The following is a 14,983-nucleotide window of genomic DNA, read 5'->3' on the forward strand; positions in this document are numbered from 1 at the left end:
AAAAACAAGTGTCTATTTTTCTTCTATATATGTATTAACTAAGATCTATTCATTCTCATATGAAACTTGCATAACTTATGCTGCTTGGCATTTTAATTTCTACAGAGAATGAAGCAAAGCTTGGAGACCAAGAATTGGCAAAGACAAAACCAGAAGTTCATAATGAAGAAGAAAAATTCCTTTTCCATCATCATAAGTCACTCTTCAAGAAACATATTCCAATTGTGAAACCTATTCCAGTGTATAAGCCTATTCCAAAACCAATTCCAATCGTAAAGCCTATTTATAAGCCAGTTCCTATTTATAAACCAATTCCAAAACCCGTAATAGTGAAAAAACCGGTCCCTATTCCAGTATTCAAGCCGGTTCCAAAGCCAATTCCAATTGTTAAGCCTATTCCGGTTTTTAAACCTATTCCAAAACCAATTCCAATTGTTAAACCTATTTATAAGCCGGTTCCTATATATAAGCCAATTCCAAAACCAATATTTGTTAAACCATACCCTAAAAAACCTTATTTTCCTCCACAGAATAGTCCTTAAGTTATTGAAACAGAAGAAAAGTGAATTATATATTAATTTCCATTTCACAAGCCAACTCCAACTCCATTGTATTAGATGGTGATAAGGCTCATAATATCTACAGGCCCAAAAATAATCTCTTGTGCTCAATGTTATTTATAATTAATGTCTAATATTTATAGTTATGTATGTCCAAGTATCTCCACTTCAAGTTATGTCTTATAAGAATTCTTATTGAATGTAGTTTACCGAAATATATATAGTAATATACTTCCGTTATTAATTACCACAAGTTCGCAGTATTTTCATTGTAAATTGAATAATTAATCATCAATGCAGGATGGTAAAAATGATCTCTTAGTTGTCTGTTAAATTGATGTTTTATTTTCTCGTTATATCAATTACCAGCGAAATCAACGACCCACCAATGATCACTAATGTAAATATTTTTTACTTGATTTTAGAACGTTGATGATTGATGGTTAGAGTTTGGGATTTTGAATGAGAAAAAAATAAATTAAGAAAGTTATGAAAAATGTTTCGATTATATTTTTTTAATATAAATAAATAAAAAGATATAATTCAATTAATAATGTTATTAATATTCATATTATTTATTATTTTATTAATTATTTATGTCAAATTTAGTAGTGGGATAACATTGAACCTAATTAAAGTTTTTTTTAGCTTAAAATAAAATGTTTAAAAGGATCAAAATAAAACTTATAGACCAAACTGAACATATGAACCAAACTGATTATAGTCATAGATGACCATTTAGGAATCAATTTGAACTTTGGCATTCTTTGCTATCATATCATTACACATTTTTAGATATAGGATATTTCTAATCAAATTATAAAAATGATTAAAAAATGATAAGAAAGGAATAAAAAATTAAAAATAGAGAAATCAAATAAAAGTGAAATTTTATTTTAAGCTTTTAGTTTATTATTAAGAACACAAATTTTTATTTAACTATTATATTAAGTATACATTAAAACCAGTTATTGATTAGTATGTATAGAATACATATAAAAATATAAAATATATAATAAAATAAATTAAATTACATATATATTTATACATAAATATATGATTATTAATTTTAACATATAAATAATATTTTTAATTATTATTAGTATGAACTTATGTTGGAATATATACTATTGTACAAATTACAATGGAACAACCAATTTTCCTTATGATGTTTGTTTCATCAACTTTATATTAGTATCCCTTATTTATGATATCTTATATATAGGACCACATCACTCTTCATGTAGTTAAGTCCGCAATTTGATTATCATGTCACTTGTTAAGATTTTTATAAAAAGATACAAAGAAAAATAATTTCATCGATCACCATCCATGGCCATTTCACCAAAATCCTATTTAGAGTTTCAAATAATGCACTCCTACTTTAATTCCAAATTTGTATATCAACTCTACTGCTCCTTATAACTCCTTAAGAACACCTAATCGTTAGAATTAACAAAGTCTGCATTTAATTTTGAAAATAAGACCAATAATGAACAACATAATTAATTATAATTAGTTTTATTAATTTATAATTTAATTTGTTTTTTAAATTATTGTTGACCACGTTCAAAACATGAGGGAAGATACGCTAGTGATAGGAGAGAATCACAGAACAGATACTTTGATCATTAATTAGTTGGTTCCATATAATTAATTATGTTTTATTAATGCATAACACATGAAACATAGAAATCATATCCAAAACCATCCAATTTACAAGAAAAAGAAACATCCGTGTGCCTATCAGTAGCAACATCCGATTAAAGTCACCGGTGCCTCTGGTTTACCAGTTGGCTGATTCTTGGCTTATATAGAGTTGGTTTCCTAGCATTGTTGTAATAATAATAATAATAATAATAATAATAATAATAATAATAATAAAGTTAGATAGATAGATAGCTAGATAGATAGAAGTATAAAATTTTTTATTCAACTAATTTTTAAATAATTTTTATTCAATTTATGTTTGAGAGCTAATTATCAAAATGCATATGTAGTTTATTAGTAAATATTAAAGTTGAGTAGAAAAACATAGAGTGGTTTAAAGATCAAATCTAAGTTTGAGGAGGTGTAAAGGATAAAGACTCAAAGTCTTTATTAACTGCTATATCAGAATACCCAAAAATAGAAAGGAAAGTTGATAGGCAGTTATAAGTTTTTGGCTGTAGAATTCCTTGTGTACTCTAGCGTATATAAAAAAAATTATTTGTACATTAAAATTAACCATTAAAATTAATTATTATATATTTATATATAAATATATGAATAATTTAATTTATTTTAATATATATTTTATATTTTAATATTATGTATTTTACACTAATTAATAACTGATAATTTTGATGTCCAACTAAAATAATTAGTGCATAAGTAGCAGTAGAGTAGTGTATAACTCTAGCTGTCTTGTTACTTTTACACCCTTCAATCTAATATCAGTATTTCATTTTTTTCATTCATTCATCTGTAATAGGTTGCTTTGAAAGCTAAAGATTCAATAACCTTGATATTCTCCAGCTATTTGCATAAGCATTCTTACTTTCAAATTAAAAGAACGTTAGAGGTAGTTTTGTAATAAAATAGATAATTACCTTTTGGGAATTGATTTCTAATTTATATTAGTTGTAACCTCCATAATGCCTTCTGCTATGTTAATTGGCCATGCATTGAATGATCAATTAGTGGCAGTAGCTCAAGTTTTAAAGCACAACACATTGTGTGATGAAAGTATTAGTAATCCCAATGCCAAAGGTCTAAGCCAACGCCCATCTATCATTAGACTGGCATGTCTTTTATTTATTGGGCCTACATATATATAGGTCCATAAGATCATGTTCAATTTGGGTGTGTTTGAATTCTCATATAGCTCCAATCTTGATTCTTTAAAAAAACAATTATTAACAATGATCCATATTTAACCAATTTAGTTAGTCGAATGACTAATTTACTCATTTGCTTAAATAAAGATTGAGAATTTACATTAACTTCAAAGGACCAATGTAAACCTACTGATAACTATTTCTTTCAACTGGTGCGAGTGAACTTTTGTCCTCCATGAGAGAAGCTTATGTGAGAGGGGGAGCGGCCAGATCCCATGATCCTAGAGAAAGGAGAAGGGAAGGAGAATCATCGTTGAGAAACTTAAAGAAGGTGAGGAAGACGGGAGAAGCGGAGGAATACTCTGGGGAGATGGATCTGACACCTAGAGTGGAGGAATGGATGATGGAAACAGAGGTCGAGCATCAGAAACAGGGAAGACAAGAGGCCCAAGGAGAAGAAAATAGCAACAAGGAACAAGAAAGCAGGGTCGGAGGAGTCCCCCACTCTTTTGCAGAAATTGTTAAAATGGGGAAGAACGCTGCCAATGAGGTGGGTGATCAAAATATAGAGAAAATGGCTACTGATGAAGCTGTTGAAGAACCAGAGGATAGTGATGAGGATGAATCAGATATAATTGTCAAAAAAATGCCAAACGGCCTCTACAATCTAGTGATAGGGGAAGAAGTGAAAAGAGAACTCAGGAAGGAATGGTGGGACACACTCATTGTTAAATTGTTGGGGAGAAAAATCTCATTGTTGGCTATGAAGAGGAGATTAGAGGTGATGTGGGGGAAGAGGGGAAGCATTGACGTCATTGACCTCGGAAATGAGTTTTTTCTTGTCAAGTTCTATAATTCTGAAGATCTGGATTTTGCTTTAATGGAGGGGCCATGGAAAATTCTGGATCACTACCTCTCAGTAAGGATGTGAAAACCAGATTTCAATCCAATGAATACGCCCATAGATAATATAGCAGCTTGGATTAGACTTCCAGGTTTGGCCATAGAGTACTACTGTAGACCTATTTTGGAAAAAATAGGAAACATTGTGGAAAAAACCATCAAGGTGGACACAAATACAGCAGAAATCACAAGGGAAAAATTTGCACGGTTATGTGTGGAGGTTGACCTACAACAGCCTCTAGTCTCTCAATACCAGATTAACGGACAAACTCATGTAGTGGAATATGAGGGCATTCATTTGGTATGCTTTAGGTGTGGAAGAGTGGGACATGACAAAGCCAACTGCAAGGAAGGAAAACAAGACCCCTCACCAGAGCAACAAATCCAGAAGGAAGGTCAAGCGACAAATGCAGAGGTTGAAGAAGAGGATAGAAATGGAAATAAGAATATCGACAAGGGCAAAAAAGTGATAGAGGAACCTGCTGATGCCTTTGGCCCCTGGATGATAGTACAGAGGTCTACGCGTGGCAAAAAGACCACAAAACCAGGAGAAGGTACAAGTAGTGGAGGAGGTGGAAAAGAAAAGGAGAAGGAAAGAAAGATAGAAAGTGAGAGGCGACAGTCACGTTTTGCTGTACTAGCAGAGGAAGAACCTAAAAGGAATGAAGAAAGCAATCCTAAAGCGACGGCAGGAATCAGTAATGAACCACAATCAGAAAAAGACAAAGGTATGTCCTCAACTTCCTCTCATAAGAAGAATAATCTAGACCTTCCTAAGCCAGTTAACCCTACCCATATGTCCACAACCAGACCAAAAAGCCCAAACACACATGCCCACAAACAAGCCCAAATAGCTAATACACCAGAAAAAAACACTGTCCAACACCAACAGATTAATAGTAATAACCCTGTTTCCCAACCAGAACACCAATTAGACAAAAACCCTTATGCCATGACCCAAACCTGCAACACACCAAACTCTTCCTCTGTCCAGCCCAATGACTTTATTTTGAACAACCCTGATCATCCTCCCCATTTTCAAGAAAATTGGATTGTATCCACTCAACCAAGCCAAGTACTCTCCTTAGCTATCCCTCAGACAGCTTTGGAGGATCCAGCCCAGAGTAAACCACCTGATCCACCTTTTAACTCACTACAAACTAGTGAATTGGTGGAAGCTATGTTAGTATATGAGAATGAAGAAGCAAATAAGGCAATTCAGCAAGGAGTTAATCCACCTCAGGTGGAAGACATGCAGTGCAATTAATGGTCCAGGACCACTTTTGTTTCCCCTTTGTGGTTCAAGTTTTTCCAGCTGTCCTTAGTAGGAGTTCCTCCTTTTAGCTTACTTTTACCATGATTATTGTTGCTTGGAACATTAGAGGTGTTGCGAATAAGGCTACAATTCGCACACTCAAAGAAATAAAGTCTCAGCACAGACCTGATATTACTCTAATCTATGAGCCAAAATGTAATGGAAATAAAGCTACAGAAGTGATAAAAGCTCTTGGTTTTAACTTTTCCTTTTTGGAAGAAGCGGATGGTTATGTAGGTGGAATCTGGGTGTTATGGGATAATCCAGCGCTGACCATTAATATATTGGAGACACACCACCAATATGTTGCCATGGAGGTAAAGGACCCTAGCCACTCTCCTTGGAAGCTTACAGCAGTCTATGCAAGTCCCCAAGAAGGAATTAGAAAAAACTTATGGGAAAACTTAAAAAGATTGGCTGATGCTACTACGGATGCTTGGATGGTCATAGGAGACTTTAATGAGATTGCAGAGGAAGGAGAGAAGAAAGGTGGGGCGAGAGCCGACCAACATGCGTGCCAAAGATTTAAAAATTGGATACAAAGTTGTAACCTCTTAGACCTGGAATTTGTCGGATCAAAGTATACTTGGAAGGGTGGTCAAAGAGACGGCATGGAGAGAGTCTTCAAGCGCTTGGACAGGGGTCTAGCTAATGCTGAATGGCGAAGAAGATACATGAATGCTAGGGTGGACATCCTTCCGAGAGTCAATTCAGATCATCACCCTCTCCTTGTTAATCTTACCCCGGGTATGAGACTGTTGGGAGAAAGACCTTTTCATTTTGAGGTCATGTGGAAAACACACCCATCTTTTAACGAGTTCATTGAGAAGACTTGGACAAATGACACCCCCCTCCCGAGAGCCCTGGAATCCCTCACTGAAGCTTTAAAGAGTTGGAATTTAGAAGTCTTTGGGAATGTTTTCAGGAAGAAAAGAACCATTTTGAACAGACTGGCGGGTATTCAAAAAGCCCCCACCTATGGAAGAAATCCTCACCTAGAAAAGCTGGAAAGAGATTTGTCAAGAGAACTCGATCAAATTTTAAACCAGGAGGAATTACTTTGGTTGCAGAAATCTCGACAGCAATGGATTGTTAATGGAGACCGCAATACGAAGTTTTATCACACAAAAACAGCTATAAGGAGATGGAAGAACAGGATTTTAAAACTTAGAAGAGGGGATGGATCTTGGTGTGAGGAACAACAAGAACTCAAAGACATGGCAGTGAGCTTTTACTCTAGTCTTTATAAGGAAGAGTCCACAGACTACCTAAGTCTTGATCTGCCTATCTCTTACCCAGTCATGAAAGATGAACATAAAGCGGCCTTACTGAAGCAGCCAAATAATGAAGAAATCCAGAAGGCTATTTTTCACATTGGGTCACTAAAAGCTCCGGGAGAGGATGGATTCCCAGCCTACTTCTATAAGGAGAATTGGAGTATGGTGAAAGACTCTGTCTGTAGTTTTATTAAAAGAATTTGGGAAAATCCAGAAGAGATAAGAGAAATAAACCAAACCCTCATTACCCTCATACCCAAAATTGACCAACTTGAATTTATATCACAATTCCGACCCATTGCTCTTTGTAATGTGGTATATAAATGCATCTCTAAACTGTTGGTGGAGAGAATTAAGCCTACCTTACATGACCGTATTTCCCCTAATCAATCCAGTTTTGTCCCAGGAAGAGTCATTCATGATAATGTCATTATTGCAAAGGAGATGATTCATGATATGAAGCGTATGAAGGGTAAGAAAAAGTTTATGGCGATAAAAATTGATTTTGCTAAAGCTTATGATTGCTTGAGATGGAGCTTTGTGGATGAATGCATAGCTGAATTTGGAATTGAAGGTGTGGCCAGACGACTCATAAAAGAGTGTATCAATTCGGTGACTTATAAAATTCTGTGGAATGGAGGAAAAACTGATATGATCACTCCTACCCGGGGACTCAGGCAAGGCGACCCCCTCTCGCCATACTTGTTTGTAATAGCTATGGATAAACTATCACACTTTATAGAGGACCTGGTAGATAAAGGCGATTGGAAACCTATGAGGGCAGGGAGAGAAAGACCATTTATCTCTCACCTCCTATTTGCGGATGATTTAATCCTTTTTTCACAAGCTTCTGTTGACCAAATTGAAGGCATCTTGAGGGCTCTTAACAGATTTGGACAAGTTTCTGGCTTAAAAATTAATGCAGAAAAAACTGCAATTGTTTTTTCTAAGAATGTTGAAGAGAGGCTCAGGAACCAGATCAGCAATATCAGTGGATTCCAAGAACAGTCCAATCTTGGCAAATACTTAGGAGCTATGATTAGTGATAACAGGAAGAAGAAGGACAACTTTAAAACTACTCTTGATAGAGTAAAGAACAAGCTAGGAGGATGGAAGATGAATTGTTTATCGATGGCAGGGAGGATAACTCTGGCCAAGGCAGTCATCAGTCCCATTCTCAATTATGATATGATGCATACCCAAGTCCCGAAAGGTATTTGCAAAGAGGTTGAAAGGATACAGCGAAGCTTTATCTGGGGGGATGGTAGAGAGAGCAGGAAGGTTCACGCTATAAGCTGGGAGACTATATGCAAGCCAATTAAAGAGGGTGGTCTCGGTTTTCGAAAGCTAAGTAAGATGAACGAGGCTTTTTTACAAAAGATCATTTGGAGATTAGTTATGGAAAAAGAAAGCTTATGGGCGCAAGTAATGCTCAGTAAATATGGGAGAGGACAAGACCTGAGACAAAATATCCTCAGCAAGCAATCAGACTCTGATCTGTGGAGAAGTTTAGCAAAAGTATGGGGTTCTTTTAAAGATAACATTGAGTTTTCCATTGGAAATGGTAGGAGAATTCGGCTGTGGATTGACCCCTGGCTTAAGAACGAAGGTAGCTTAATCCAAAAAGCTATCATACCAGTAGAAGAGGAAAACATGGAAATCACTCTCACAGAAGCTACTGACCTAAATGGAGGATGGGATTTTAACTTACTCAGAAGATATCTTCCAGATAACATAATCTATAAAATTCAGGCCATACATCCCCCTTGGGATAACCTTGAAGAAGACAAAATTCTATGGAGTTTGACACCAACAGGAGAATTCAACATAGCAAGTACATATAGAAAAATCAGCCAGCAGATAGATACACAGGACCGCATATAGGAAGTTTTATGGGGATGGAAAGGACCCCAGAAAATAAAAATCCTTATGTGGCTAACCTTGCATAGGAAATTGATGACAGGTGCGAGAAGAAGAAAATTATTTGGTACAGGAGATGAATGTCATCGTTGCAATAGTCTGACGGAAGATCAAAGCCATGTCCTGCGAGATTGTCCTGCTGCTTCAAGTATATGGACTCAATTAATTAATCCCTGTAAAATTCAAAGCTTCTTTAGAGCTCCCTTCGATGTTTGGCTCCGATGAAATTTAACAACAGAGTTAGGAAAGAATAACCAAACTCCATGGATCACAAAATTCTCAGTTACCTGCTGGTGGCTATGGAGGTGGCGTAACTGTGAAATCTTCTCTCCTCCCTTCAGACGGCCGATAGACGCTATAGCAACTATTTTTCAGACAACAAATTCCATAAATGAAGCTTTCAAAAAAGAGGAGTTATTCTGTCAAAAGAAAAGAAGAGTGGAGATTGAAGTAGCGTGGAAACCCCCTGTAGAAGGCTGGATAAAATTCAATTCTGATGGGGCGTCCAACGAAAAAGGTTCAGGATGTGGTGGCCTGGCAAGGGACCATTGGGGGAGATGGGTTGCCGGCTTCATGGCTAATTTAGGGACTTGTTCTGCCTTTCAAGATGAATTGTGGGGAGTATGCTATGCATTGAAGACTGCCTGGGATTTGGGGTTCAAAAGAGTGGAACTTGAAGTAGACTCAAGGGCTGTATATGAAGCAATTACGAAAGGAAGGAGACTGAATCAACACCCAAATAACTTAATCAGGAGTATCAATGTTTGGTTGAAAAAACAATGGAGTGTTAAAATCAGACATACCTATAGGGAAGGTAACCAGGCTGCAGACTGGCTGGCAAAAAAAAGTGTGGAGGAGAGAGATGCAGGGTACAGCTTCATTGACTCCCCTTTTATGGATTTGAGATCCATCTTAGATGCTGACATGAGAGGGGTCTCCTTACCCCGTTGTGTTATTGATTTATAACTGTTTGTTTTCTTTTTGGGGCTTTCAGCCCCCTTTGACTACCAAAAAAAAAAAAGATTGAGAATTTGAATCTTATCTCGTACATGCAATAACTAATTGGCGATAAATCTTTAAATAGAGCTCAGATTCGCGACAAATTAATTATTAACTTGTTAGTTTGAGAATACCATAAACAATAAAAGAAATAATAATTTATATTTTATCCAACAAAATATATCTTTTAATTTGATTGGTACTATATAAGTTTGTTTATTTCTACACGCGAGAACTTGATTTAGTGGTAAATTTCCTTATCTTGCAATAGGTATATTCGGGTTCAAGATTTGATCGAAGTTAATAATAGAAAAAAATATTTATTTTTTTGGGGTTTAAATCTTTAGTAGATTAAGATTGAGAATTGGATCGGTCAATGAACCAATAAAACGACTGATTTATTGATTTAATGATTTGATCAAAGTTTAATTGAATTCAACCGATTTAATTAAATATTAAATAAAATTATTAAAAATTTTATATATAATTTTAAATATTTAAATTTAATCATTTTTAACCTAATAAAATTTAAAATTTTATAATTTCACATAATAACTATAACTAACTTTATTGAATTTGAACGAAACAAATTTTGTTATTTCATTCACTGTTAACTATTAACTATTAAGATATGAAAGCATTGGTATTATCAGTGTATAATAAACCAACATTAGTATATAAAAGCATAGAATCCATTTGAGATTGTTGGACATCATTAAAATTAACACAAAATAAAAAAATAAAAAAATCAGCAACAATATTATTATGAGTTTATGACAGAATATAACAAATTAAGAATAATTAGAAATTAACAAAATTTTAACAACTCAGAATTAGTGTACTAACCCAGTAACTCAATCAGTATTATTAACAACAAATTAACAGTACAAAACAAGCAAAAAATTAAATACAAATTTAAAAAGCAGTGCTTAATGCTTACCAGAAAAAGGGACAGAGAGACAGATCAAAAAACCAGCAATAATATTATTATGACAGAATATAGCAACTCAGAATCACTGAACTAACCCAGCAACTGAATCAGTATTATTAACAACAGATTAACAGTACAAAACAAGCAAAAACAAATTCAAGAAGCAATGCTTAATACTTACCGGAGAATGGGACAGAGAGACAAAGAGCAAGCTTGACGGCGACAAAGAGAGAGATCGATGGCGTCGACGGCGGCGAGGGTGAGGAGAAGAGAGAACTCGATGGAGGAGAAGACACGTCTCTGATTGACTTATTTCAAATTTGTTGTTGTTTTTGAAGTTACTGACAAAGACGAAATTTTGTTGAAATTGTAGTCGTTCTAGTCACATTCTTCCAGATTGTCTCTCCATCGAATACTAGAAATTCAAATAGAAAGGTCACATTGTCTCTAATTATTCCATCGTGTTTTGTCACTACTGCAAACAACTGGGCCACTTGATTACTACTTGTCCTATTCATTCGGCTCATAAAGATCAGAACAAAAATCATCCTCATTCTAATGCTTATAAGCCCGTGCCTGTTACTGTTGTTGCCGCTGATGCATCTACCTCATCTACTTCTGGTAGTTCATCTCTTGTTTCTCTAACCGATATTGAGTCTTTTCTTAAACAACTTCTCTCCTTCTTTGGTAATACATTTGCTGCTTTATCCGCTTATCCAAGAAATTCTAAATGGTATTTTGATTCTGGTTGTTTTAATCACATGTCACCCATGCACCATCTTTTCTCTTTATTAACCACTACCACAATACCTTCTAACCACACTACCAATGGATCCCTTATGCATGTGAATCATAAAAGATCTATCACACATTTTGATCTCCATCTTTTCGATGCTTATTCCATTCCTAAATTAAACTTTAATTTTATCTCTATGGCTCAACTAGTTGAACTTAGTTTTTATGTCAATTTCTTTATTTCTGATTATCATGTGCTAGATCTTCGGACGAGATAGATTATCGGGGCTGGATGTAAGATCGGAAGGCTATTTCAACTCTAAGAAAGTTTTAGGATCAATCAATATGAATCTTTTGATTGCATTTCTTGTCAAACTGCAAAACAACCAGCTTTGTCTTTTAATAATAGTTCATCTCTTGTTTGTTCTTCCTTTGATCTTATATATTCTAATATTTGGGGCCCTGCTCCCACAACTTCTTTGGGTAGGGCTCGATATTTTGTAGTATTTATTGATGATTATTCACGGTTCACTTAGATTTATTTGATGTCTAATAGATCCGAGTTGCCTCAGCTTTACATCAATTTTGTTACTATGATTAAAGCACAGTTTTCTAAAGTCATTAAAATTTTTTGACGTGATAATGTAATGGAGTACCGTGATACCAAACTTTTGAAATTTCATGCTGAGCAAGGCACCTTATTTAAGTTCTCTTGTTCCGATACGTCTCAACAAAATGGAAGAGCAGAACGCAAGCATTGTCACATCCTTGATCTGTTCATGAAATGCTCATTTCCTCTTCTTGTCTTGAACGTGCATAGTGTTGAAGCTATCCTCACTGCTGTTCACATTATTAATCGTCTTCCTTCCTCTGTTCTTAGTAACATAATTCCCTTTGAGCATCTTTATAATATGTCACCTAACTATAGTTCTCTTAGATTTTTTGGTTTGTCTATTTTGTTCTCCTTCAACCCCATGAACATAATAGACTTGAACCTCGTGCTTGTTTGTGATGTTTTCTTGGTTATGGTACTAAACATAAAGTCTAGCATTGTTGGGATCCCATCTCTAGACAAATTTGCATATCTCGTCATGTTGTATTCTATGAGCATCACATATTTTCTAATTTCTCCTCCTTTAAACTACAGATACTATTTCTAGTCACCTCTTGATCCTCCCATTTTGCGCTTTCTCTTGTTCCTGATGATCCAAAACCAAACAATGATCCTTCTCCTGTAATCTTTCCTCCTCCACCCACTCGCATTTTCAAGGTAAAAAATCCACCTCTTTGTATTCTTGATTATTATTGTTTTGCTACTATCCTTCACATCCATGAACCTAAGTCATATAAAGAAGCCTCCACAGATCCAAATTGGCAGCAAACAATCCAGGAAGAAATCCAAACAGTAGATAAAGTGCACACATGGGACTTAGTTGATCCTTCTTCTTATTAGGAAGTAGTGGTTAGTAGATGGGTATACAAGATCAAGACTCGCTCTGATGGTTCTATTGACAGATATAAGGCTCAATTAGTTGCTCAAAGATGCACTTAAGAATATAATATGGATTATGAAGAGACTTTTTCTCTTAATGCTCACCTCATGTCTATTTGAGTTCTTCTTGCAATTTCTGTTGTTCTTCTCTCAGTCAGATAGATGTAAAAAATGCCATTCTTAATAATGATTTTACAAAGAAGGTTTACATGAAATCTCATCTGGGATATTCTTGTTCTCCTAACAAAGTTTGTCTTCTTTAAAAAGCACTTTATGATCTTAAAAAAGCTCTTCTAGAATGGTTTGAAAAGTTTAGTATTATTGTCTACAATCTCGATTTCACTTGCAGTCCTTATGAGAATGCTCTTTTCATTCGCAAGAGTACCAAGGGTGTTGTTTTTCTCCTATTATATGCTGATGACATGATCATTATTGGAGATGATGTTGATGGCATCGTGATCTTAAAGCCAGCCTCAACTACCAGTTTGAAATGAAAGATTTTAGATCTCTTAGTTATTTTTTTGGTCTTGAAGTCATCTCGTCAAATGATGGCATTTATCTTTCTCAAGCAAAGTATGTATCTGATCTTCTTGCTAGGGCTGGACTTACTGATAGTCACACAGAATGTACTCCTCTTGAGCCTAATGCTCGTCTCACTCCGTTGAATGGCACAATTTTAGATAATCCCACTTTCTACAGACAGGTGATTGGTGGTCTTGTTTACTTCAATGTTACTCGACCAGATATTGCTTATCATGTTCATGTTGCTAGTCAGTTCTTATCAGCCCCTGCACTACTCATTATGTTGTTGTTCTTCGTATTCTTTGTTATATCACAGGTACTATGTTTTAGGGTCTTCATTTTTTAACTCAATCTTCTTTGACTCTTCAGACATATTTTGATGCTGATTGGGCTAATGACCCTACTTATTGATGTTCTACTACTAATTACTTTTTTTATGACTTTCTTATCTCCTAGCAAGTTAAGAAGTAAACTTTTACTACTCTCTAAAGCACCAAAGTAGAATATCGTGCTTTGGCTAACATTATTTCTGCTGAAGTACTGGCAATTTATTGGCTTCTTGAAGATTTGGGGGCTATTGAGTCTTCTCCCACTGATCATTATTGTGATAACAGGAGTGTTATTCAAATTATCCATAATAATATCTTTTACGAGTGTACCAAACACATCAAGATTGATTATCGCTTTGTATGTCAACTTCTTCTCATTGGTGCTATTCGTCTAATAGTTGTTGCGACTATGGATTAAACAGTTAATATCTTTACAAAGGCTCATCATCCTATACGTTTTTAAAATTTAGTGTTCCAAACTCAAAATAATTTCATTTAGCTTCTACTTGCATTGAGTTTAAAGGAGATATTAAAGTAACTATATTAGTTAGTATTTAGGTTGGTTAGATAATAAATATTATTAGTAATTGTAATAGTTGTCAAATATTTCTATATATAACTAGGTATTCTCATATTCACACAACTCAGATATGCATAAACGGAAAAGGATCCTCTAAAGTGACAATGTTAGTAAAGTGGTAAAGTGATGTTTTAATCACCTTTGAATTTGTAATATTTATTATCAGTGAACTTTACTATTTTAATTCAATGGTAATTAATGATGTACTTTTTTCTATAAAGTGACAATACAATTTTAAAAGAACCAGATCCTGCATACAATTTTTCTTTACAACAAACAAGAGAGAATGGAGGGATGAGAAGCTTCGCATTGTATTTTGGAAAAAAAAAAACCGTTTTTTTTTAACACAGTTTCTTTTTAATGTGGGTTAATCAAATAATAAACTTTTTTTCTTTTTAGCAAACAGCCATTCAACAACAAAAAATTCAAATATAATGTTTAATAATTAGATGGGCAGATAATGAGATAGGGAGGGAGGAAAAAAGATAAAGATGATTGATTGTAGTAAAAGGTTGATTTCCAAATTTTCTATCCGAGTAAAACACTAAAAATATCTTACAAGATTTAAGCACCAACAAAATTACTCTTAAGAAAATTAAAA

At 34.6% G+C, this 14,983-nt stretch overlaps 2 protein-coding genes and 1 long non-coding RNA gene across 3 annotated transcripts in view; 2 read left to right on the forward strand and 1 right to left on the reverse strand.

Moving 5' to 3' along the window:
- The window catches only part of LOC107614225 (proline-rich protein 2), a 1,931-nt gene extending 1,054 nt beyond the window's left edge, over nt 1-877 (forward strand). Inside the window, exon 2 of the mRNA XM_016316450.2 lies at nt 106-877. Within this exon, the coding sequence (XP_016171936.1) occupies nt 106-542 (437 nt within the window). The 3' untranslated portion in view covers nt 543-877. The remainder of the gene's footprint in view (nt 1-105) is intronic.
- On the forward strand, nt 4,329-5,549 carry LOC107611536. Its single transcript, XM_016313451.1, has one exon. The coding sequence runs from the start codon at nt 4,329-4,331 to the stop codon at nt 5,547-5,549; it is 1,221 nt and encodes a 406-aa protein (XP_016168937.1).
- On the reverse strand, nt 8,817-9,809 carry LOC110265746. Its single transcript, XR_002351999.1, has 3 exons — nt 9,598-9,809; nt 9,082-9,485; nt 8,817-8,967 (listed from the first exon to the last, which is right to left on the reverse strand). It is a non-coding gene; the product is annotated as an uncharacterized LOC110265746 (long non-coding RNA).

This window comes from Arachis ipaensis, chromosome B08 (genome assembly GCF_000816755.2).
Source record: "Arachis ipaensis cultivar K30076 chromosome B08, Araip1.1, whole genome shotgun sequence".
In the NCBI taxonomy this organism is placed as follows: Eukaryota; Viridiplantae; Streptophyta; class Magnoliopsida; order Fabales; family Fabaceae; genus Arachis; species Arachis ipaensis.